Source organism: Notolepis coatsorum, assembly GCF_963971535.1.
Source record: "Notolepis coatsorum genome assembly, chromosome: 5".
In the NCBI taxonomy this organism is placed as follows: Eukaryota; Metazoa; Chordata; class Actinopteri; order Aulopiformes; family Paralepididae; genus Notolepis; species Notolepis coatsorum.
The window spans coordinates 145,418,933-145,446,487 of record NC_140169.1 but is presented as its reverse complement, the minus strand read 5'-3'; the positions used below and the strand labels follow the sequence as shown (position 1 = coordinate 145,446,487).

At 43.2% G+C, this 27,555-nt stretch overlaps 1 protein-coding gene across 1 annotated transcript in view; it reads left to right on the top strand.

Moving 5' to 3' along the window:
• The window catches only part of LOC311228404 (uncharacterized protein), a gene marked incomplete at both ends in the record, with an annotated part of 70,071 nt that overhangs the window by 13,746 nt on the left and 28,770 nt on the right, over window positions 1-27,555 (top strand). The window contains one exon of the mRNA XM_084314312.1: window positions 19,486-19,647. Within this exon, the coding sequence (XP_084170438.1) occupies window positions 19,486-19,647 (162 nt within the window). The remainder of the gene's footprint in view (window positions 1-19,485; window positions 19,648-27,555) is intronic.

Here is a 27,555-nt window from a genome sequence, read left to right as displayed (position 1 = left end):
ACAGTGAAAGGGTTAATTAATCAACTAGAATTGTGCTCAGATTCTGTGTTTTCATTGAGACCAGGAGGTGTGTGATGACACTGTCTTAATTTCCTCTCTCCAGCTGGCCTTGAGGTATTCAAAATAAAGGCATCTGGGAGGGTGCGGGGGCGGGCGATCACCGGAGTTCTTGGCCCACAGTCGACCGATATTAATCCTGCTAACGTGCCCCCCCCCCCCCCCCTCCCCCGGGCCCACACACACTAACGACTGAGGCGGTCTGAACGCGGTGAAATACGCCCCCCGACTCTTCAGTGAAGAACTCTGGTGTTTTCTGAGAAGAGGACCTGTTCTCAAAACTCTGAATAAACTGCTATACGATTCCAGTGGAGAGGAGGGCGCCCGTCGTGACGGTTGAACAGAAAAGCGGTCCGGTCCCCCCCTCTGAGCGAGGACGTGAAGATGATGGTATGATACCTGTTCTGACGGGGCAACCCTTGCATGATTACCTGGACGGAGGAGGACTCCCACTGTATATCAACGGCTGGTTTAAGCCTTACTTTGGTGTTACGAAGTAGTATTCACTTTTAGAAAGCCTGGCTTGACTTGGTTTTAGATTATTTTTTTGTTATCTTGTTCCGGAGCGTCTGTTGCGATTCTTCCTGACTTTTAAGCTATTGTTGACCATATTCACAGGGTGGCCGTTTTGCTCTTATGTCACACTCAGGTTGGGTTCCTTTCCACCCTGTTCCCACCTTGGGAACAGGGTGGAAAGGAACCCAACCTGAGCGTGACATAAGAGCAAAACGGCCACCGTGTGAATATGGCCAATATAAAGACACAAAAGCTGCACTTGATATAGTACATTTCTTGATTATCATCACAATTAATCCTTCTGAATATGTGTCTTAGGGGTGTTTTACAAAGACGTATAGTAATGATCTTTTTTGAGTAGTTGCCATGTTGTTTCCAAAACGTCTACCTTATTGGAGATGAGATGAATACACTAGTCTCTTTCATATTTATAATTTTAAAGAATTATTTGAGCAAGTGCAGCGGAAACGCCAAGGCGTCACTAGTCAGCCTGGGTGGTGAGTCTTCCTCCTGTGTGTACATATTGTCCGGAATGTCTCACGTTTTCCTCGCACTTCTCATTGAATTCTTTACATAACTAACTTGGAATTGTAATGTTCACGATCACTATATATTACTTCCAGTTGTTATGACCTGTGTGTGTATATATATATACTAACCATTTGTTGGGTACATTTGAATTCCTAACGCTGTTGTAGGTCACGAACGATACGTCTCCCATTTTGTCTGTTGTCTCTTTGAGATGTCCGTGTCACACCAGTCCTCCGTCTTCCCGTTTCCTGTATTCTAACATAGATGTTGACTGTTGTCCTCCGTCCGCTGTGTCCTTGTTGTCTGTATATGTTGTCTTTTGAGGGTGTCTGTCTTTTGCTTCCTCCTGAAGTTGAAGTTAGGTCTAGCGGTTCCCAGAGAGAGGGTGAGTGAAGGTGGAGGTACGGTCCAGAGGTATGTTTGTTGAGCTGTTTTAAGTCTTCGTATAGTTGAGAGAAGTGAGCCCCGCTGAGATGGTCTGCGATGAAGAGTCGGGAGGTGTTCTAGAAGGTAGCGATGAAGAGTCGGAGGTCTTCTAGAAGAAGGTAGCGAGGATGTAGACACACACACAAGTCTGTTTCAGTTTCCGTTCCCTCAAACTGGCCTTTCAATGTTGTTCCCTTACTGTTTATTTTACCTGAGGTGGGCCTGAAATTAATTAGAATTTGATAATGTGTATATAGATGATGCGTAATGTTTATTTGATAGCTAATACTATAGCTGCAATGAAATGACATGAATACAAACTAAAGAAAATAGGATTCAGGTTTGACTCCAAGGTCTGTGAGAGCTTGTTATTAATAATAAGGGTGTAACGATTTCAATACAGAATCGGAATGGCTCATTTTCAAACCATTAAACGACTTTGAAACGGCGCCAAATCAAACTGTAATATATTTATAATCCACAAATTCGAAAATTCTCATTGAATCTGAAAATGTGTATCGTTACACCCCTACTCGTTACTGTCCTTTCCAGACCCTGCTTTAAGATAATGAAACGTGAAAATGTCTTCCTACTAAATGATTCCCATGAAAACCGTTTTTTCTGCATTTTCTTCCCAGCCTTCTCCAGCGTCGTCTGTTATGATGTTAAAGTATGTGTGTGTAAGTGTCAAAGATTTAGTTTCCTAGCCTTTGATGTGATGAAGATTAACATCCTAACACTGCTCTGTGTGACCCAATAAATACGATGGGACCTCACCTGTAACCATGCTCTGTGTCTTCACTGTTTCTCCGTCCTGGGTGTGTCTGTGGCTTTCCACCACCAGATGGCGCTCCAGCAACACAGCATTTTACTTGGTGCTTCAAACTTCTACACATTTTAAAGTTGGAGTGATTTAATAGAATATAAGTACTTTATTGATCCGGGGGGGAGGGGGGGGGGGGGTTAAGCTACAGTTGAAATTATATTATTGGTATGAAACCTCAATACATGAAAAAGGGTCATTTGAGAGACGTTTGTAAATGTACTGTTCAAAAAGCTAACAAATGTATTAAAAGGAGATGTATTTCTATTGTTGGGGTTAAGTTGTGGAACAATGCTGATATGCATTTGAGAATGAGTCATTTGCTTTTTGTTTTCAAAATTACAAAGTTTGTATAGCTATTTTTGAAGGTTAGGGGAGAACGGGATAGTTGTCACACTTTTTACTCTAGTGTGAATTGCTTGAAAAAGCTTAAGATGTTGGCTTGAAATGTGTATCCCTCTCATTTTCCAATGCATTGTAACAAAGAGTTAATCACCTATCAAAGACACTCTGACACATTGTGACAACCAACCCCATCATGGGGATGGTTGTCACACACTATGGGGTTGGTTGTCACTATGTGTTTTAATGGGAAACATCTTAAAAAGAAGACAAGAAGGCAGAACTAAATTTGTAATTTTAATTGCATTGACAAATACATAACTTAATGCATCTTAACATGAACATAAACAGGAAACATCTTTAGGCCATCCTATATAACAAAATAAGAACACAATAAATCGGCCTAACAATAATAGCCTATACAACATGTGACAACCAACCCCAAATAAAATGTGACGACCAACCCCAACTGGAATGTCTTGATAGCATCAACGCTAACAGCCATCTAACAACTAGTTAGCTAGCTAACAACAATCTAAACTATAGCTATCCCTTCACACTTTTTAAGGGTAATAAATTGTTTCATTATAAACCAATTGTGTAAAAGCCTAGAAGAAAAATACTGAGGACCGGAATATTTACAAATGGACATGAAAAACACAAAAGGTCCTCTCACCTCAAATTCAGCTGTTTCACTCCAAAGATGACAATTGCAGGTGAACTCTGACCCCAATTCTGGACATTTAAATACCAAAGTATGGGAGACAGGACCCTCTGGTGGTGAAATATAATGAATGTGACAACCTACCCGTGTGACAACGTCCCCCGTTCTCCCCTACAAATGTGAATAATAATTGTTTCTGTTTTGGAGGCTTACTATAACAACATAGGATGGGCATATACAGTATAAGCATTATGCTTCAGCCTGTACCTTTTCAGTCACTGCCAAACTCAAAGGCTGTCGAATGATTGTGCATATTGTATTGTGTGTGATGACTGAATAAAGCCACTATTACTATATCTTGACAAGTGGTTCATCGTTGCTTCAAAGGGGCACTTCACCAAACAAAACAATGCAGATTTATTTTGGACATAATCCCCCACACATCCAAAACCTCATCCGAGAGTTTTGCACACAATCATTTAGTTCAACAGTTATTGAGAGTAAATCAGCTTGCATATGGCCACCAGTGATTAACACAAGGATCACAAGGTGTGATGACATCACTGCATGGTGGCCATTGATTCATACTTCATATAATTTACTCTCAATAACTGTCAAACTAAATGAATGTGCAGTGCAAAACTCTTACTGCAAAGTAAATCAGCATTGTTTTTTGTAGTAATATATGCCTTGTTTGTAGTATGCTTTGTAGTAATATGCCTTGTTTGTAGTATGTTTTGTAGTAATATGCCTTGTTTGTAGTATGTTTTGTAGTAATATGCCTTGTTTGTAGTATGTTTTGTAGTAATATGCCTTGTTTGTAGTATGTTTTGTAGTAATATACCTTGTCTGTAGTATGTTTGGTAGTAATATACCTTGTTTGTAGTATGTTTTGTAGTAATATACCTTGTTTGTAGTATGTTTTGTAGTAATATACATTGTTTGTAGTATGTTTTTTGTAGTAATATACCTTGTTTGTAGTATGTTTTGTAGTAATATACCTTGTTTGTAGTATGTTTTGTAGTAATATGCCTTGTTTGTAGTATGTTTTGTAGTAATATGCCTTGTTTGTAGTATGTTTTGTAGTAATATACCTTGTTTGTAGTATGTTTTGTAGTAATATAGTATGTTTTGTAGAAATGTGCCCGTTTACCTTGGGTAAAAACCCACCTCTACAAACGTTAGGAGGACTGTGTCTCTTTGACGGATATGTATGTTGTTGTATGTACAGTATGTTGAAAACGACTGGCTTTTTTGTTGTTGTTTGTAATCCAGCGCTGTATTATCATGCATCACCGGTCGACTATTTCAACTAAGTGCACATACATACTGTAGTGTGTACAGTAGGCCTACAGAGGAAATGCAGAGACGGCGGTTTCCCCCTTTCCTTTCTCATGTCATCCTCTCTACAATACACCTAGAAGTGAGAGACTCATGCAAAGAAGTCTGCATGAAACGATTGATTGATTGAATTGATTGAACATTTTATTAACAGATTGCAGAATGGGTACAGTACAGTACAGCTCAATACATACAATTGTTAAGGGGATGCAGACCAGAGAAAGACTTTCGTCTTGTTTACATCAGGGTCCAACCATTTTCAATTCATCATAACATATGACATACATGACATACAGATAGACAGTACTGCTACATCTATACATTTATGACATACCAGATTTGCAAATACAGTAATGTTTGTGATACGAAAAGTGTCCAGAAAAGAGAGTATATACATTTGACATAGAAACTGTACATTGGAGGAGGTTGGGGGGGAGGTTGGGTAGGAGGAGTGGGTGGGGGTCGGGGACACTGTACAACTGAACAAGCAAAACTGTACATGATGATGATGACGACGAGAGGACGGAATCTATCTGCGGGGTTGGTTTTTGCATCAGGCAAAAACCGCGTCGTGGTCCGGATGAAGTGCTTCGTGTGCGCGTACGTACACGCGCCTATGATGATGCGCTCATCAACTTTGCGCTGCTGTTGTTGTAGTCGATACACTTCAACATTCACGGCCACACCAGCGAGCGAGTGCATGGCCAGAGAGTGTGTTGTATTGACGAACGAGCTATATTTCTCCATCATGGCGAAAAGCAGATGCATCAGCAAGAAGGACGGGTCATGACATTGGCTGCAGTGACTTTGTATCAATCCCACATTGATCCCGGTGTTGTTGTTGTTGTTGGCCCCTGGGTGTGTTGAGAGCCCGACCTCGGCTTGGCCTTTTTTAGGGTTTTTACTGTTTACACACCACTCGTTGTGGTTGTGGGGGAGGTGGATACGGGACCACATGCTCGCAGATGTAATGTGTAGTTTTGAATGGACTTAAGAAGAGGGCAAGAGAAGTCTGTCATCATCTGATTCGAACGTCTCTCGGCATCTTGATGTTGAACCACAATGTGTACAGTACTGTCATTCCGCACTGGGCCACAGTGGGGCGCTGCTGAGCGATAGAGATGGTAACTTGGCATAATATGTGGATCCTGATCCAGCACCAACAACACCACCCATTATGTGTAAATGTATTCTACTGTGTGTGTGTGTGTACGTATGAATATATGTATAAGATACGATATTCCTTTATTGATTCCCTTGGGGGAAATTCGGGCATCATAGCATATGCATGGGGGAAGGGGGAGGGGAGGTATGGGCACTGGGCAGGGTAATAGATAAGATAATATATTCCTTTATTGACCCCCTTGGGGAAATACATAAATATAGGCAATACAATTATATCTGATTATACAAATATGAGCGTGTGTATATTTATATATATATATTCTCATTCAGTGGAAAGAATGGAGGCAGGCAGATCTGTACATATACATACATACATATATACATATGAAAGAACGGAGGTGAGCTTTATACATATACATACATATATACATATGAAAGAACGGAGGTAGGCAGAGCTTTATACATAATATGTATGTATGTATGTGTGTATAGAGCTCTGCCTGCCTCTGTTCCCTCTGCTGAAGGAGACATTGTGGGCTGACCCTGTAATGGTCAAACAATGACTGTCAAGTTTGCTCTGTCAAGTGCAGGACGGTTAGGGGCAACATTTTAGAGAGTGGTGGAATTTGGATATAAAAAAAAAATAAGACATTTTAGTCATGCATCGGTCATGGGATGAATCGGTACATTGTTGGTATATAATGTTTCTGGATGAACTGTGCAAAACGTTCAGGTAAATGAAGTTACAGGTTGATGTTAAAGACCAGTTGCCTTGGATACAGTCGTACAGGTTGATGTTAAAGGTGACCAGTTGCCTTGGATACAGTCGTACAGGTTGATGTTAAAGGTGACCAGTTGCCTTGGATACAGTCGTACAGGTTGATGTTAAAGGTGACCAGTTGCCTTGGATACAGTCGTACAGGTTGATGTTAAAGACCAGTTGCCTTGGATACAGTCGTACAGGTTGATATTAAAGACCAGTGGATACAGTCGTACAGGTTGATGTTAAAGACCAGTGGATACAGTGAATGAATGAATGAATGAATGAAAACTTTATTTAACAGATTGCAGAATGGGTACAATACAGTACGGCTCAATACATACAATTGTTAAGGGGATGCAGACCTGAGAAAGACGTTTGTCTTGTTTCCATCAGGGTCCCCCATTTTCAATTCATATAGACATTTATGACATACACAACATACATGACATTTATGGCATAGGGACATATAGGTATTTAGTACTGATACATTTGTGACATAAACGGTATTCAAATATACAGTACTGTTACCCCTAGATCCTGACAGAGTATATACATATGATGGGGAGGGGACTGTACATTAGGAGGGGGTGGGTGGGTGGGAGAGAAATATACATACGGTGGGGAGGGAATATATACATGCGGTGGGGAGGAGACTGTCTATTAGGAGGTGGTGGGGGTTTTGGGCATTTACGGTGGCCAGTTTCGAATTGCAGCCTCCCGTAGGTGCTCTTTAAGAGCGGTTTTGAATGTGGGCAGGGATTCACATTCCTTTACAGCTTTGGGTAGGGCGTTCCACATTGTTGTGGCATAATTGCGAAACGTGTTTAGTCCCTTGTTTGAGCCGAATCTGGGTTTAACATGATTTGTTGAGCTTCCTCTGGTGTAGTGGTTGTGGTATTCACTGACCTTTGGGAAGTATTTTGACATGTACATGGGCACCCCGGTCGTATAGTGTATCTTGTAGACCAGGCCCATTGCAAGTTGCTGTACTCTGTCGTCTACTCTAAGCCATCCTAGGTTGTCAAAGTGGGCAGGGGTGAGGTGGGTTCTGGGGTTCAGGTCAAGTAGTAGTCTGACCAGTTTGTTTTGTGATGTTTGTAATTTTGTTTTAAGCGCCTTTGAGGTGCTTTGGTACCATGAGGTGCATGCATAGTCATAGTACCCTTGAATGAGTGCTCCTGCCAGAGTCTTCAGGGTATTCTTGTTTACCAGAGAGGAGATCCGGTACAAGAATCTAGTTCGTTGGTTGCCTTTTTCAATTACATTGGATGCCATTTTGTCACAGGAAAGATTTGCCTCTAGGATGGAACCCAGGTAGATAATTTCGTCTTTCCTTGTGACAATATTGTCACCCACTGTAACTGAGAAGCCGTCGGTCTTGCTGAGTTTGTTATTTGAACCGAAGAGAATGGACTCTGTTTTGCCCATGTGTAATGATAGTTTGTTATCAGCGAGCCATATGCAGATTTTGCCTAGTTCCGAGCTGAGGGTTTTTTCAACCTGCAACTTGTTCTTGTCAGAGACCAGCAGGGCTGAGTCGTCCGCAAACAGGAACAAGTTGCAGTCACAGGCTGACGACATGTCATTTGCATAAATTAGGAAGAGTAGCGGTCCTAGTATGCTTCCTTGTGGAACACCACAGCTCACTGTGAGGGGGGGGGATAGAGTACCGTTTACCTCTACCATCTGTTCTCTCCCCTCCAGGTAGGATTGCATCCAGCTCACTGATAAGCTATCAAAACCAATTGCTTTTAGCTTGTCCATTAGAATGGAGTGATTGACCGTGTCGAAGGCCTTTTGTAGGTCCAGCATGACCATGACCTCTTGTTTGATGTGGTCGTTCAAATAGAGGAGGCATGTGTCAGTGGAGTGGGACGTTCTGAAGCCAGATTGGAATTCGTAGATTAGATTTTTTTCCGCCAGGTACTTTTCGACCTGTTCGTAGACTATTTTCTCCATGACTTTCGAGATGGAGGTAAGAATAGAAACAGGGCGGTAGTTGCCTGGGTCTAATTTGCTGCCCTTTTTGTGCAGAGGGGTCACTCTCGCAATTTTGAAGTCCTTGGGGACGTGCCCCTGTTTTATAGAGAGGTTTATTATGTGTGTGATGACTGGGGTGATGGCGGCTGCTGCGTCTCTGAGGAATTTGGAGGGGATGTTGTCATGGCCAGTGGCCTTGTTAGGTTGGAGGGCGCTCAATTTTTTTAGTACCTCATCGGTTGTTACCATTTCAAGTTTGAAGTCGTCTTTGTGGATCCCTAGGTTTTTGTAGTATGCTACTATGTGTTCTACCCCATAATGCCCTGAGTGGGAGGGTAGTTTGTTTACCAGTGTTGTTGCTATGTTTGTGAAGAAGATGTTTAAGTAATTGGCTACATCCAGCTTGTCTGTGATGAGCGTGTTGTCCGTCTTTATGTTTATGTTTGAGAATCTGGTTTTAAGTTTTTTACTGCAGCCTAGTTGATTATTGAGTAATTTCCAAAGTTCGCGGGGTTTGTTTTTGTTTTCCTCAGTTTTGTCGTTGATGAAATTTCTTTTTGCGGTTCTGATCATGGTGTTTACGTCATTTCTTAGTCTGTTTCTTTGAATTTTTTTACAGGTTGATGTTAAAGACCAGTGGATACAGTCATACAGGTTGATGTTAAAGACCAGTGGATACAGTCGTACAGGTTGATGTTAAAGACCAGTGGATACAGTCGTACAGGTTGATGTTAAAGACCAGTGGATACAGTCGTACAGGTTGATGTTAAAGACCAGTGGATACAGTCGTACAGGTTGATGTTAAAGACCAGTTGCCTTGGATACAGTCGTACAGGTTGATGTTAAAGACCAGTGGATACAGTCGTACAGGTTGATGTTAAAGACCAGTGGATACAGTCGTACAGGTTGATGTTAAAGATGACCAGTTGTCTTGGATACAGTCGTACAGGTTGATGTTAAAGACCAGTTGCCTTGGATACAGTCGTACAGGTTGATGTTAAAGACCAGTTGCCTTGGATACAGTCGTACAGGTTGATATTAAAGATGACCAGTTGCCTTGAATAATACAGTCACTCCCAGCTGCTGCACTGGATCCATGCTTCTCTCCACTTTGGCATCTGACCAGAGTGCAAATGTAACAGTAAAGTGCATTGACCATATACAATGTACAAGAGATTACGTGTGATATATATATATAACAAGCTACTGGTAATATGTGCTAAAGTGATGTATGTATGGTATAATTATGTTATACAGTGTTACAGGTATAAATAGGTATAAAAGGTGCAACATGTATATATAATACTATGGTAATAAAGCCACACTGGCCAGTGGTATAAATATTAAGAGTAGGTATGGGATATATACAGATATATAGATTTAATAGAATATAGGTATGTATACAGGTGTGTGAACAGAGACAGATATATCCAACAGTTATATACGGCATATACAGTATAATATAATTATTGTACATGGCTATCATACAGGTATATAAACAGTACTATATGGGTAGACTATAGGGTGAGTTACTGTAGGTAGTTATGATTGCAGTGCAAGACAGTTGTAGACAATGGCCAAAGTATCATCGAATACTCGATTGTATTTAGTTTGTGAGACTTTTGTAACAAAGTTGTCATGGTGGAAAAATGTATTTCAGAAATGATGCATCATTTTGCATTTACATTTAGTCATTTAGCTGAACGCTTTTATCCAAAGCGACTTACAAGTTCTGTACGACAAGTCAGCAGGAAGGGTACAACTCTTACAGCTGAGTAACAATGTTCATCAAACAGTGTTGAAGCTTGGGTGCTGCAGTGTTAAGTGTATAGTAGTAGAGACATATTAGTATAGTAGGAAGAGTGCATAATAGTAGAAGACGGTAAGTATTTTTTTCCCCCCATTTCAGATATTGATTGAAGAAGTGTGTTTTTAGTCAACAGCGAAAGATTGGTCGGGTTTCGGCTGTCCTGACTGTGGTGGGATGTTCGTTCCACCATTGTGGAGCGAGGACCGAGAATAATGTTGATATATATAATATATACACACCTTTCTGGTCCTTTGTTTTGTTTGTGATTATCAGCAGCGGTCTGGCAGCAGAGGACAAACCGTTTTAGAGAAACCTTTTGTGAAATCAACTCTAACGTCACGGCCCCTAAATCTGACTATGTCTTTTTAATGGTGCATTTATGTAGCAGCTTTTATCCAAAGCGCTTTACAATTTGTTCCTCACACTCCCCCATTCACTCACACATTCACACACCGACAGCGTAGGCGACCACGCAAGGTGCCGACCAGCTCATCGGGAGCAATTAGGGGGTTAAGTGTCTTAAAGGATAACTCCACTATTTTGGGAAATTAGCTTATTTAACATCTTCCCTGGAGTTAGACAAGAATATACATACCTTTTTTGTCTCTGTGCATGCATTTTAGCTTTGGGAATAGACGCTCCGTTAGCATAGCTTAGCTTCATCACTGGAAGTGAGGCAGCACAGTAGCCTTACAGTGCCTTACAGTGTATTGCAAGGTCTGACATTGACCAAACTTGATATGCATGACCTTGGTGGGCTCTAGGTCAACTCCTGCAAAGGGGGTCAATGTCAGACTTTGCAATCAAAAGTTAGGGGGCTAATAACCCTTGCCATAATTTCAGTGCGCCCCCTAACTTTTGATTGCAAGGTCTGACATTGACCCCCTTTTCAGGAGTTGACCTAGAGCCCACCAAGGTCATGCATATCAAATTTGGTCAATGTCAGACCTTGCAATACACTGTAAGGCACTGTAAGGCTACTGTCTCCAGTGATGAAGCTAAGCTATGCTAACGGAGCGTCTATTCCCAAAGCTAAAATGCACGCACAGAGACAAAAAAGGTATGTATCTTCTTGTCTAACTCCAGGGAAGATGTTAAATAAGCTAATTTCCCAAAATAGTGGAGTTCCCCTTTAAGGACACTTCGACACACACTGCCCGGGAGGAGCGGGAATAGAACCGGGAACTTCCGGATTTACCAGACGACTGCTCTACCTCCCGAGCCACTGTCACCCTGTCTTGTCTTTCATGAAGTGCTCAGGTTGTCTGGAATATCACCGGCCACCACAGACACAGAGTGCAAATGCACTTTAGTTACTTACATTTCTTTCGGCATGTAGTATAAGCACTTTGATTTGAATGTCATTCTCTGCTACGAAAAGTCATTAGGGGAACAGAGGACATGGCCTCTGGTCCTTCTGCCTCTGTAGGTTTCTCCATCCATCCAGAATTGATCTTTTCTTATCTTTATTTATCTCGAACACAACCAAGATACAAATCACAGTAAAGACAACATGTAAACATAAACATATGAGTCCATATGAGTTTTTTTTTATAAACCTAACGCTATACTTTAACCTTAATTGACACTTTTTTCACACCGACAGGCAGAGGAAAATCTGCAAATCTGCAAATCTGGTATGTCATAAATGTATAGATGTAGCAGTACTGTCTATCTGTATGTCATGTATGTCATAAATGTCCCGATGAATTGAAAATGGGGGACCCTGATGTAAACAAGACGAAAGTCTTTCTCTGGTCTGCATCCCCTTAACAATTGTGTGTATTGAGCTGTACTGTATTGTACCCATTCTGCAATCTGTTAATAAAGTTTTCAATCAATCAATCAATCAAGGCGACCATACAAGGTGCCAACCGGCTCATCGGAAGCAGTTAGGGGTTAAGTGTCTTGCTCAAGGACACTTTGACACGCTGCCCGGTAGGAGTGGGAATCGAACCAGGAAAATCTTGTACAGTAAAAGGGAGATCCAGCTGTGGAAACACTTTTTTCGTTTTACTGGTGTAAAGATGATAAATCTATTGAGATGCAGGTACACAGATACAATTCACAGATGTTATTTATTAAGGCTGGGTGTCGCCACTGATTTACCAACCTATTCCATTCGGACTCACAAGATCCAGATTCGATTCGGGTTATGGGGATATTTCAGTCACAATACCAATTTTGCTTAGATAGGAAAAACATTCTCAGAGAACTAATGCTGTCCATTGTACGAGGAACCTTCTAACCTAAGCTTACATTAGGAATTGACCACAAAGCTGTTTAACATCAATGTACTGTTTAATTTAACATGATTGCAGCAGTCAATAGTATAGCATATATATATATATATATATTTTTTTTTAAAGATCGATCTGGGATTTTATCAATCCATATTGGTGTATTCAAAAGAAGATCGATTTGAATCTGGATCTCAGTTTTTTTTTTTACCAATCTGTTGCCAACACAAAACACAGCAGAGATAAGACTGAATTGTGCCACTGTCCAGACTCTGGAATAGGATTAAGGGCGATTGGAAAATGTGAACACGCACGTGCACACACACACACACACACACACACACACACACACACACACACACACGCACACGCACACGCACACGCACACGCACACGCACACGCACATGCACACGCACACACACGCACACATACCCCCCCCACACACACACACATAGCTATAGGGAGTATGTGAAAGTGGGGCAGGAGGAGAAGGTACATGTGTTAGTGTTCATCTGTGTCTCTGTATGTAATAACCCTGCATGGCTGTTCACCCCCCCCCCCCCCCCCCCATCTGCCCCCCCCCCCCGTCCGTCCCAGCCTGTATGTAGTATCTAGGCCAGAGCGCCGCAACTCTTAATACCCTGCATCCCCTACTCCATCTGAAAGCGTTTTCGGTGACCTCATAGCCGTATACCTTGCCGTGCGCCGTGTGTTGATACCGTGGGGGGACTTTAAAAACCCGCTTTCTAATGCTGCGTCTAAAAATAGCTCCTTGCTAGAGAAGCGGTTAGCCGCGGCTATATCTGGAATACAGCGGGGCTGCGGTTTTGTTGTCTCGAATCAAACGACGACGAGACGGATCCGTCCCGTCATCGGGGGACAGTAGAAGATGATACTTTGGACACGTACAGTACACACATGTATCGGCCTGCTGTGGTGTTATATTGTATATTAGGCCACGACTAAACAGGCTTTAGCTTTGATTAATCCAGTTAAGCGACATCATGGTTTTATGCAAAGCGCTTTGAACAATCCCGCTGATTGCGTTTGTGCCACAAAGATCCGTCTGCGCCGTTGCCGTCTCGCTTCCCCGTCCCTGAGCGCGAGCGCGGTGTCGTTCAGAGTTCACTACGCCGTCGAGATCCATGCGGCTGAATCAGCCCCCGAAGCACCTGAGCCGGTCGTCACATAGTAAAAGCTCATAACCGCACGTTTGCCGATTCCCGCGCTCTGATGGAAGCTTGTGTACAGTAAGTACACGCGTGTTTCGTGACCTTTGGGCAGTGGAGGATGGGGGGGAGGGGGGTCAGGAGGGGAGGTATTCTAGCTGGTTCCTAGAAAAATGGGAAATTGTTTAAAGGTGCTATAGATAACATTTTTATTTAGAGTAATCATTTAAACATATATTATATCCACAGAGCTTTTAGAAAGATGTGGACTAAAATATAATTTTTCCCCCCACCAAGAAATATTGATTAATGGATTTATAATTAACTTTTTTCTGCGGGTCCAAAATGAATGCTGTTGTTTACACCCCTCCCTACTTTCCGTTTCCCCACGTGGAATGCACCTGGTCGTGTCTATGCTCTGATTGGCCACGCACGTTTCTGGTCATGTGACATGTGCGCCCAATAGTGTGACGAGCTGTGTCTTTGCCCATTTCCGCGTCGAACAGCCTGCAAACTACCTGCCGTTCTATCGCCATGCTCTATGACAAACTCTAACCTTAACCAACTTCAAAAGAGTGCCTATAAAGCTTAACCAGTGTACATGGTGCACATGTCACATGATCAGAAACGTCAGTGGCCAATCAGAGCGCAAAACGGGAACCCGGAAACACGAACGCGTTGGTAAAAGGAATCAGGCCACCTGGTCGGATAAAGGACATGCTGGTGCTCTATAGTGCGACATCTAGTGGCTGAATGTTGTCTATAGCACCTTTAATGTCACCACTACCCAGTAAGACAAACAACATTGTATACTTGTATGCCGTGACAATTAAAACTCTTGACTTGAACTGCCTCTTTGAACTGCTGCGGTCAGGCAAGCGATACCGGAGTCTCATGGCCGGTACAGAGAGACTCAGAAGGAGCTTCTATCCCCAGGCCATCAGGTGTCATGAATTTCCCCAAGGGGATTAATAAAGGAATATCTTATCTTATCTTATCTCTTAGGATGCTCAACGACAATAACACTATGTAACAACCCATCAACTACACTCACAGCACACACATCCACACGCACACACTCACTCACTCAATAAACACTCACCGTAGCACCCACTTTACTCCCTTTAGACACTTTAACACACTTTATATTTATTGGTAAAGAGATTTGCACTACAATTCATGCCTCATTGCACCTTACCTAAGTTGTACCTCATCCCATTTCTGCATTGTACTGTATACTGTATTGTACTGTAATTCACTGTTACTCTTTTTTACTCTGTATTGTATATTGTACATTATGTATATTGACTGAACACTTTTTGCTTACGTACTTTTGACTTTCTATTTTATACTTTTTATCTATTTTTATCTAGCACACTCCCAGGGGCTCATAACAGAAAAAAAAGCATTTAATAGAAACGTATTCTGTATTTCTTTATGACAACTAATATAGAAACTTGAACTTGAAACTACAGTAAGAGAATGTGACAGAATGACAGCTCTGATCGTAGGTCCCTGTTACATCCCCACTGAGAGTATTATGTAAGTATATGTACTGCATCATAATCAACAACAAAAATCTGCTCAGATCGGGCTCCCAGAGGCTAAATCTTATCTTAGATGGTGGTTCTACTTGTGTATCAATTCAGGGATTCCTTGGCACAAAAAAAGGTTTGAGAAACACTGCCGTCGGCACATAAAACCCAATTAAAACCAAGTAAAGAGTTCCAAAAATACATCCTCATCATCAATGTGAAAATCTGGTTGTTTTGCTTAAAGGTGCTATAGATAACTTTCAGCCACTAGAGGCCACAAGGGCACCAGCATGTAATTGATCCAACCAGGTGGGGTCGAGGACACGAGAAGTATAGGGAGGGGATGCATGCGTGCGACATGTAAACAAAAACATACATTTTGGACCCGCCAACGTTTTTTCAAAATGATAAATTCATTACTCAATTTGGGGGGAAAGCGATATACGTTAACTTTTTTTAAAAGCTCTAAAAAGAAAGAAAAATATTATTCGACATAAAAATGTCACCTATATAGCACCTTTAATTCCTGAGAAGTCTGGAGTTGATCCACGCCCGGTGTTCTTCCCGCAGCACAGTGACGATGCATCACAGAGGACCGCGGACCGGAGCGTTCTGCTGCAGCAGCGCTGGCCGGGAACCAGCCGCTCACAGTGGGACCATCTGCTCGTCTCCATTTCACTCCCATCCTGGTCTCTCTGGTCACCTTCAGCCTCCTTCCTCCCTCCAGCCTCCCTCCTTCCTCCCTCCAGCCTCCCTCCCTCCTTCTCCACCTCCCGCTGCCTCCCCTGAAGAGAGGTCACTGCTGCACGGATCTGCTGCCGACCCATCCCTCTCACACGCACGCACCCACCCACTCACTCACTCACTCACTCACTCACTCACTCACTCACTCACTCACTCACTCACTCACTCACTCACTCACTCACTCACTCACTCACTCACTCACTCACTCACTCACTCACTCACTCACTCACTCACTCACACGCACTCACACTCACCCACTCACCCACTCACTCACTCACTCACTCACTCACTCACTCACTCACTCACTCACTCACTCACTCACTCACTCACTCACTCACTCACTCACTCACTCACTCACTCACACACACTCACACTCGCACTCAGTCACACACTCACACACTCACTCACTCACTCACTCACTCACTCACTCACTCACTCACTCACTCACTCACTCACTCACTCACTCACTCACTCACTCACTCACTCACTTACTGACACACTATTCCCTGGCCCGTCCATGAACCCTTCCCAACCATAAACACACACACATACCCGCTTGTGCGCACACACACACACACACACACACACACACACACACACACACACACACACACACACACATACGCACACACACACACACACACACACACACACACACACACACACACACACACACACACACACACACACACACACACACACACACACACGTACACACACACACACACACACACACACACACACATACGTGCACGCACATACGCACACACACACACACACACACACACACACACACACACACACACACACACACACACACACACACACACACACACACACACACACATACGTGCACGCACATACGCACACACACACAGTCCATTTCCTCTTTCCTGGTTAAAACAATACAGCAGTAGGTCCAGGTGTTTGTCACGAGGAGAGTTCAGATGAATAGCACTGTGTTAAGCTGCTTTACTGAGAATATCCCTAATCTAACGGTAGCTGATTTGTGAAATTGGTGTGTGTGTGTGTGTGTGTGTGTGATAGAGAGAGAGCTGGACCAGCACTCTCAGGTTCAAGTATTTAATAGCAGCCTGAAGTGGAAACAAACATGTTTTCGGAACTCTTCATCACTATCTTTTTATATATCACTTTATGGGATTTCAGCACCCAGTGTCGGATTTTGAGAGCGCGGTCTAACTTGACATTTGATAGAGAGAGAGAGCAGAGAGAGAGAGGGAGAGAGAGCAGAGAGAGAGGGAGCAGATAGAGAGCAGAGAGAGAGGGAGCAGAAAGAGGGAGAGAGAGGGAGAGAGCGAGAGAGAGAGGCAGAGAGAGAGAGAGATGGAGAGAGAGAGAGCAGAGAGAGAGCAGAGAGAGAGGGAGCAGAGAGAGCAGAGAGAGAGAGAGAGAGAGAGAGAGAGAGAGAGAGAGAGAGAGAGAGAGAGAGAGAGAGAGAGAGAGAGAGAGAGAGAGAGAGAGAGAGCGAGAGAGGGAGCAGAGAGAGAGGGAGCAGAGAGAGAGGGAGCAGAGAGAGAGCAGAGAGAGAGAGGGAGCAGAGAGAGCGCAGAGAGAGAGAGGGAGAGAGAGGGGCGGGAGAAAGAGAGGGAAATAGAAAGAAAGAGAGAGAGAGGGAGAGAGAGGGAGAGAGTGAGAGAGAGGCAGACAGAGAGAGAGAGCAGAGAGAGGGAGCAGAGAGAGCGCAGAGAGAGAGAGGCAGAGAGAGAGCAAGAGAGAGAGAGAGAAAGAGCGAGAGAGAGAGGGGGGGAGAGAGAGAGAGAGACAGAGAGGGACAGAGAGAGAGAGAGGGAGAGAGAGAGAGGTTGGGGAGAGAGGGAGAGTACGAGAGAGAGAGATAGAGAGAGAGGGAGAGAGAGAGAGAGAGATAGAGAGAGAGAGCAGAGAGAGAGAGCGAGGGGGGAGAGAGAGAGAGAGAGAGAGCGAGGGGGGAGAGAGAGAGAGAGAGAGAGAGAGAGAGAGAGAGAGAGAGAGAGAGAGAGAGAGAGAGAGAGAGAGAGAGAGAGAGAGAGAGAGAGAGAGAGAGAGAGAGAGAGAGGAGAGAGAGAGAGAGCGCAGAGAGAGAGAGGTTGGGGGGAGAGAGAGAGAGAGAGAGAGAGAGCGAGGGGGGAGAGAGAGAGAGAGAGAGAGAGGGACAGAGAGAGAGAGAGAGAGAGAGAGAGAGAGAGAGAGATAGAGAGAGAGAGAGAGAGAGAGAGAGAGAGAGAGAGAGAGAGAGAGAGAGAGAGAGAGAGAGAGAGAGAGAGAGAGAGAGAGAGAGAGAGAGAGGTTGGGCAGGTGGGTTCATGGACAGGGCAGAGTGGACAGATAGGGCTATTGAGACGTCTGGGACAAGGCCACCGGCCTGCAAGGTCAGCCTCCTCCACTTCATTACGCAGGAGAACCGCGCCTCCTGCTCTCTCACGCCCGCCGCCTGGCAGCAGCACGGCCGGCGGTTTGGAATTAGTCTCCTAATAAACCCCCTCTTTAAAAGAAAGAGAATATAGGTCATTTTTCTTAAAGGGGAACGCCACCCAAATCGAATCTCTGTCCAAACCCCCCTCCCTATGCTTGCACCTTGCACCCCCCAACCCCAACCCAACCCCCCCCCACCCCCTCCCAAATGTACAGTCTCCTCCCCCTCGTATGTATATATTTTCTGTTAGGATCTCTGTTAAACAGTACTGTATATTTGTACATCTTGTATGTCATAAATGTAACAGTACTGTATATCTGTATGTCATGTACAGTATGTCATAAATGTCATGATATATATCTGTATATCTGTATGTCATGTATGTCATAAATGTCATTATGAATTGAAAATGGGGGACCCTGATGTAAACAAGACAAACATCTTTCTCTGGTCTGCATCCCCTTAAAAATTGTGTGTATTGAGCCGTACTGTATTGTACCCATTCTACAATCTGTTAATAAAGTTTTCAATCAATCAATCGATCAATCGATCAAATCAAATCAAATAAAATTTATTTATAGGGCCCGACAACACACGTTAATGTCCCCATGGGCCGTACAGGTCTTCTTTAAACAAGTCAAGAAGAAAACATAACAATAAGTCAAGAACAGAACAAGAACACCATAAGGTCCAAACATTTTTAGATGAATGCAAATAAATGAAAGAATGCAAGCACTCCCAGACAATCGATCAATCAATCAATCAAATCAATCAATCAATCAATCAATCAATCAATCAATAAATCAATCAATCAATCAATCAATCAATCAATCAATCAATCAATCAATCAATCAATCAATCAATCAATCAATCAATCCATAGACACTGAGAGCACCCAGGGGAATGCTGTGTGTCTATGGGTACGTTTTCTGTTTCAGATATTCAAACAGTATATAAAGCTAATTTAGGTACCAAAAAAATTAAACCACATTATGTTGGTCCACAGAATCAGTGTATGGAGCGTCTCCAGACTGTGTACCTGGCAACCAGAGAGGCTCTCCGTCACAAGGACGCCAGCCAGATGGTGCAGCTGCTGGGAGAGTGGATACAAGTAATCCAGGAGATCTATGTGATGGAAAGGTTGACGTGTGCACTGAGACAACAGGAGGTAAGGTTTAAAAAAAAGAATAATAATAATAATAATAATAATGACCTCCGTACTGTCTTCTACTATCATGCACTCTTCCACTAATTAATCTTCCTTGTCTATATTACTATCTACTATACTAATAATGTCTTTACTACTAGGCACTCAACACTGTAGCACTCAAGTTTCAGCACTGTTTGATGGACATTGTTACTCAGCTGATTAGAGTTGTGCCCTTCCTTCCTGCTGACTTGTCGTACAGAACTTGTAAGTAGGGTTTGGCATCGTTTGGATTTGAACGATTCCGGTTCCGATTCCGATTCTCCATATCGATTCCTGTTCTAAACTATTCTCGATTCCGATTCTTTTTGTCAAACAGGTCACAGCTTATTTCGCAGGAGAATTTTTTATTTTTAGAAATTTTTAATTTTTTTTCATACTATTCACATTTGCAGTTGACTTGATACAGTTTAATTTGATTGGTGTTATTTTTTTTTTAAGAATCGAAATTCCAGAACCGGAAGTTAGGAACCGGTTCCTATTAGAACCGGTTTTCGGTGCCCAACCCTACTTGTAAGTCGCCTTGGATAAAAGCGTTCAGCTAAATGACTAAATGTTAATGAGAGGCGGAGGAGATGGTGCGAGTGGATGACGGCTCATGAGGCCAGGTTTTGTGGGACGAATTTGTGAAATGCCCCTTTTTGTTTTGTGCTATTTCTTCTTTTCTTTGTTTCATGCTTGTACATGCGTGTTCCATGACCTTGGGTATATATATATATATATATATATATATATATATATATATATATATATATATATATATATATATATATATATATATATATATATATATATATATATATATATATAAACTCTTACTGTATATATCAACCCACATCTGTCTGTACATACCTGCACATAATCCTTTCACATATCTGTAGATACTATATCTATATCCGTTATCCCTTACCTACTCTTACTGTTACGCTGCTGGCCAGTATGACTTAGAACCATAGTGTCTTTATACCTGTATCACTGTACATATTAATACTACAACTCTACATACATCTGATTAGCACTACACTCAGGAGTACTACTGTAATTTGTATATTTTATACCCAGTCTAAGCTAATCACCTGTACATTGTACATTACTATTGTACTTTACTGTTACATTTGCACTCTGGTTGGATGCCAAACCTCTTTTCGTTGTACTGTACTTGTGCTGTATGATGACAATACATTTGAATCTAATCTTCATTAGTGTTGTTTCTGTTTGTCTGTTTTGTATTAAAAAAAAGTATTATACAGACTGGTAGAACGACTGCAGCAGTGTATTGCACATGTTGAAGGACCTAACAATAAGTAGTAGTAGTAGTAAGATCAAATAAAATAGTAAATTATTGACAGAAAGTGTCTTATGTATTAGTGTATGTGCATGTTAAGGTGCAGTGCACCTGTGTGTGTGATTGTGTGTGTGTGTGTGTGTGTTCAATAACAATAAGTAGTAGTAGTAAGATCAAATCAAATCAAATGTAAAATGAGGTAAATAAAATAGTAAATTTTTACAGAAAGTGTCTTGCGTAAAAGTGTATGTGCATCTTAATTAAGGTGCAATGCAAGGTGTGTGTGTGTGTGTGTGTGTGTGTGTTCAAGAGTTTTTTAACAGGTGTGTGTGTGTGTGTGTGTATGTGTGTGTGAGTGTGTTCAATCGTTTTTTTTAACAGGTGTGTGTGTGTGTGTGTGTGTGAATGTGTGTGTGTGTGTGTGTGTGTGTGTATGTGTGTGTGTGTGTGTGTGTGTGTGTGTGTGTGTGTGTGTGTGTGTGTGTTGTGCCGAGTCCCCGGCGTCGACGCGTGCGAACGCACCCCGTCCCCTCAGGACACGGTCATGATGATGGACACGTTGTGTTGTATCGTGGGGATTACACACCGCCGAGCGGCGGCCCTGATTAAACTGAAGTGTGGTGGTCGGTGAACCGCGTCGCCGTGAGCTCCGGCTGATTGATCGCCATGTTTTTGCGCTACGTGGAGCGAACATCCCCGGAGTCCTGCCAGATTAATTGGTTTCAATGGGGATCCACTGTACGTCTCTCTCGTTCCAGAGAATAGGAGATCATGGCTTAAACCCTCTCCTGATTGATAAATGTGATAACTGGACGTATACCCAGCGAGCGCCGCGTCGAACCGGGAGTCCAGGTTGCGGGTTGCGTTACAACTTGATAGTGAATAAGCCCGTTTGTTTAACCCGAATGCAAGTTCTGACATGGGGAAGCCTTTCCAAGAAAACACTGTTGCCCCGCTTTAGAGTGTGTTTACAGATTGTGAATCAGTTGCGGGGGTGCCAGTGCCTCGGGATAGGTAGAGCAGTCGTCTGGTTCCCCCGGTTCGATTCCCGGGCAGCGGGTCCATGTGTTCTTGAGCAAGACACTACTTAACCCCTAACTGCTACCGATGAGCAGGTTGACACCTCTGCCGTCGGTGTGTGAATGGGGAGCATGTCTATGTTCCCCGGGTCCTATGTTCCCCGGGTTCTATGTTCCCCGCTTTGATTGATTGATAGATTGAACATTTTAGACCACCAGCCCTGATTCCTAACTCTAACCTTAACCAGTTCGAACGAGGGCCTAAGCTTAACCGTTCGAAACAAGGCGGACATTAATAATTAATAAAATAATAAAAATTTATAAAATTTTCAATCTATTAATCAATCAAAGCGGGGAACATAGGACCCGGGGAACATAGGGATGATCCCTGTGAATGTGTGAGTGAATGGGTGAAATGTGAGGAACAAATTGTAAAGCGCTTTGCATAAAAGCTGCTATATAAATGCACCATTTACCATTTGTAGGCTATCCTTAGCTTGTGTTGGAAATATTAACGATAGTTTTATCTTAAAACTGCAGTTTAATTAACCTTGAAACAACATCTAACCTCAGAAAACCTTCATTTTGACTCCTTTTTTGATGCCTTGGCCCAACGGCCAATAGATGGACTATACATATTAACCAGCTGGGTATAAGACTCGGATAATGAAATGGTGCAAAAGCCTTGCAATTGATCTAAAACCCTGCCCTCCTCTCTTGATCCTCCAATCACAACTGTGATTGGAGGATCAAGAAAAGAGGGCAGGGTTTGGTCAATTGATTGAGAGTAACTGGGATGTAAAAAGCTCTCCGTGATCTCCTTGTCACGCATGTACCGAGACAGACTAGCCCCGGGCCCCCTCTCATGCCTGTTGCTCTCATCAACCCACTGTTGGACATCGTGGGTCAGGCTTGGCGCTTGGCTCTGAGCAGATGTTCAATAGCATCACAGCATTAAGCTGGGGGTGGGATATAGAGACGATAAGGGAGAATGAAATGGTAACTATACAGGGTTACCATGGGATTAGCTCTATTGATGAGCTTTGCATGTACAGTATACATACACTGGACCAAGGCTGGTTGGGGGAGAACACAAGCCCCTGCTCAAATACAGAATACTATTTACCTTTTCTCTGCAAAGTCTCCTTTCAAGTCCTCCAGCCGAGATGGTTTTCCGGGAAAGCTTGACGCACGCTCCGTGCTGCCACCAATGGTTGCCAATAAAACACATTACTATCACCGTTAACCTGTCAGGTCAAGGTGCTGATCTTATTGGCGACCAGTGGTGACAGTACTACCTAGCGTTAGTCAACTGGAGGACTTGAAAGGAGACTTAGGAGAGAGAAAAGGGTCATTTTATTCTGTATTTCAGCAGCGGATTGTGTGGAGCGGACACCGGTCTTTGTGGAGACTCTTTGAGCTCCCTGTTGATCCCTTTAAAAAACACAACGCATATGTATTGGGAATGCCCTCCTGTTGAGACCTTCTGGGAAAATATTAGCACTCAATTATCAGAGATTTTATCTCTGACCATACCAACACTGCCTTCTCTACTGTTGTTGAATGATGTTTCTCAGTTATCAACCTCTGTACATGTAAAGAGACTCATTTTGGCGGGTTCTACAGCTGCCAAAAAGTTGATAGCGTCACGCTGGATTCAACCGGATAAAATGTGCCCGAAGGTATGGATTCTCACCTATCTCGATGTGATTTATCTAGAGATATCTACTGCACAGGTTTTAGGTGTTAATGAAGCCAGCATCGCAGTCTGGGTGGCAGTGGTGGATAAGATTAAGGAACGCATATAAATTAGTCGTTTTCTGGTGTTGAATGAAGTAGTGGATAATAGTCCAAGAGGGGGTCCTGAGGGGGGGGGGGGGGTGGAGGGGGAGGGAAGGGGAAGGAAAGAGCGAGGAAGAGCACATGTATTGTATTTATTATTTGTATGTCTTTTAATCTACATTTATTTTGATTTAATTACTGGACTGTCATTATTGTTATTATTATTTCTGTTATTGTCCTGTGAGTTATTGTTGATTATTACTGTTACTGTATTGTTTGTCTTGTTTCATGTAAAAAAAGAGAAAATAAAACATTTGATAAAAAAAAATAAATAAAACACAACGCGAACTTGCAATAATTAGTTAGGACAGGTTTTGACTCAAGCCTCAGAATCCTCAGAGGTTCGTTATGGAGTATAATTTGTAATAATAATAATAATAATAATTAATTGCATTTATATAGCACTTTTCTAGACACTCCAAAGGCTCCCCACAATGTAGGGTGGAAATTGCCTCCTTCACCACCACTGTGTAGCACCCAACCTTGGGCTACGCAGGCTCAATGGCTGCCATACACTGGCACCAGGCACACATCACACTACTACACAATGGCTGAACGCCTCAGGAGACAGGGATTGATATCAGCCAATTAAGGGCAAGGGATGATTAGGTGGCCTTGATGTGAGAGACCTGATTGGGAATTTGGCCAGGAACGTCGGGGGCGAACCCCCCCTACTCTTTACGATAGGCGTCCTGGGTTCTTTAACGACCGAATTCAGTCGGGACCTCGGTTTAGCGTCTCATCCGAAGGACGCATCTTGTAATGCGTACAAAGCTCATCAATAGAGCCACCATGAGAGGCCTCACGGACCAGCCTGCCTCAGCGTGTCTGCCTTCGCCCTGGCATCCTCCTGCCCATCGAGGCTGCCGCAAATCCATATTGTATTCTTTCATTTGAGTCGCTGTGATCTTAGTCATTTGGACACTAATTATATTCATACGTGAGCAGCGTTTGTTTTACTGTTGATGTTGTTTTTCTCTCTGCGATGCTAATTTTAGTGATTTCTTTTGAGTGAATTCCTTTTTAAATGATTGTCGAATTAGATTTGACTGTTGTCACACAATACTGTATGTAAACTCTACACACAGGGCGTAAACAGTGGAGCGTTCGTCTGGTAATCGGAGGAAGGTTCCCGGTTCGATTCTGACTCCTCCCGGGCAGCGTGTCCTTGAGCAAGACACTTAACCCCCTAACTGCTCCCGATGAGCAGGTTGGCACCTTGCGTGGTCGCCTCCGCTGTCGGTGTGAGAGTGAACGGGTGACTGTGTGAGTGAACGGGTGAATGTGAGGCATAAGTCGTAAAAAGCTGTTATATAAATGCGCTTTTTTTTAACCACTAACCTTCTTACTGTCTTCTACTATCATGCACTCTTCCTACTATACTAATAATGTCTCTACTACTAGGCACTCAACACTGCAGCGCCCAAGTTTCAGCACTGTTTGATGAACATTGTTACTTTACTTACTTACTTTACTTTACTACTTTTAGTCATTTCCCGCCCTGCGATTGGCCTGGCCGGCCGGGCGAGGTCAGGTCACGGCGGAGCTCTGCGATGGGCCGACCGGGGAAGGTCAGGTCACACCGCCACAAGTGGAGCTCCGATTACAGAAGATAAATCCTGGAAGCAGATGTGATCGGAAGTGAGTCCCTCCGTCGGACCTCCGCCCCCCCCCTGCAGAACACACGCGCGTTCTATTCTTAGCCGGCCAGTTCTTGACCTCTGACCTCGGTGTCAGACCCACAGCGCCTGCGACCATCTTCTCCACGCGTTCACATTAACCCTTTCACTACCACACTGCGGAAGGTTAACCGTCTGTAGTGTGGTAGTGAAAGGGTTAACCCCTTTTGTCGTGTGGCAGTGAAAGGGTTAACCGTCTGTAGTAGTGTGGTAGTGAAATGGTTAACCTTCTGTAGTGTGGTAGTGAAAGGGTTAACCTTCTGTAGTGTGGTAGTGAAAGGGTTAGCCCTTGTGTCGTGTGGCAGTGAAAGGGTTAACCGTCTGTCGTGTGGTAGTGAAAGGGTTAACCGTCTGTAGTGTGGTAGTGAAAGGGTTAACCTTCTGTAGTGTGGTAGGGAAAGGGTTAACCCTTTGTCGTGTGGCAGTGAAAGGGTTAACATTCTGTCTTGTCACAGTGAAAGGGTTAACCATTTTGTCGTGTTAACCGTCTGTGTGGTAGTGAAAGGGTTAACCGTCTGTCGTGTGGTAGTGAAAGGGTTAACGTGTGTAGTGTGGCAGTGAAAGGGTTAACCGTCTGCAGTGTGGTATAGTGAAAGGGTTAACTGCCTGTAGTGTGGTAGTGAAAGGGTTAACATTCTGTCTTGTCACAGTGAAAGGGTTAACCATTTGGTAGTGCGGCGGTGAAAGGGTTAATGGTATTTATTTGTGGCTGTTTGTGTTTATTTGTTCGTGTCAGGACCTCCCCCTTTATGATTATGGGAATCATATGAGCCCTCGTGGATGAGACACAAGAACATGTGCGCTGGATTTAGTTACCGAATCGATTTAGGAATCGATTTTTACAATCAATGATGTTAGATCTTAGAGTCAATCAAATGAAACAGGATGTCTCCTTTCAAGTCTCCTTGAGGAAAGCGTTTGTTTATTTCTTGCTAAGGTGCTGGACATCTTACACAAACACACACACACACACATACAGTACACTCACACACACACACACACACACACACACACACACACACACACACACACGGTCACACACACACACACACACACACACACACACACACACACACACACACACACACACACACACACACACACACACACACACACACATAAGTACACTCACACACACACACACACACACACACAGTCACACACACACACACACACACACACACACACACACACACACACACACACACATACAACACTCACACACACACACACACACACACACACACACACACACACACACACACACACACACACACACACACACACACACACACACACGGTCACACACACACACAGTACACTCACACACACACACACACACACACACACACACACACACACACACACACACACACACACACACACACACACACACACACACACACACACATACAGTACACTCACACACACACACACACACACACACACACACACACACACACACACACACACACACACACACACACACACACACACACACACACACACACACACACACACACACACACACACACACACGGTCACACAAACACACACATCACATTGTGCTTCCTCCTCGTCTATTTATGTCTGGGGACATAATCCACCAGTCATTGCTCTAAATCTCTTGCCATGTTATCTGTTAGCATGTGACCACTATCCATAGCGAGCAGGCGTCATGCGGTCTCCTCTGGCTTACTGTGTGCAGAGCCTCACATCTGTCCTCCCGTAGCCTGCAGGCGTCATCTCATCATCATCATCATCATCATCATCATCATCATCATCATCATCATCATCATCATCATCATCATCATCATCATCATCATCATCATCATCAACCTTTATTTATTCTCGAAATTACAATTGAGGTCACTCTCATTTTCAATGTGGTCGAGGCTTTACCGACATTTCAATGCACACATTTCTACAATATAACAATAATAAATATGAATAACTATCTACATAGTACTCTCAGTCCAGAGTGCACCACAGCAATTAGTATACAAAATGAACATAGGCATAAAATCAGCACACAAATTGAAAA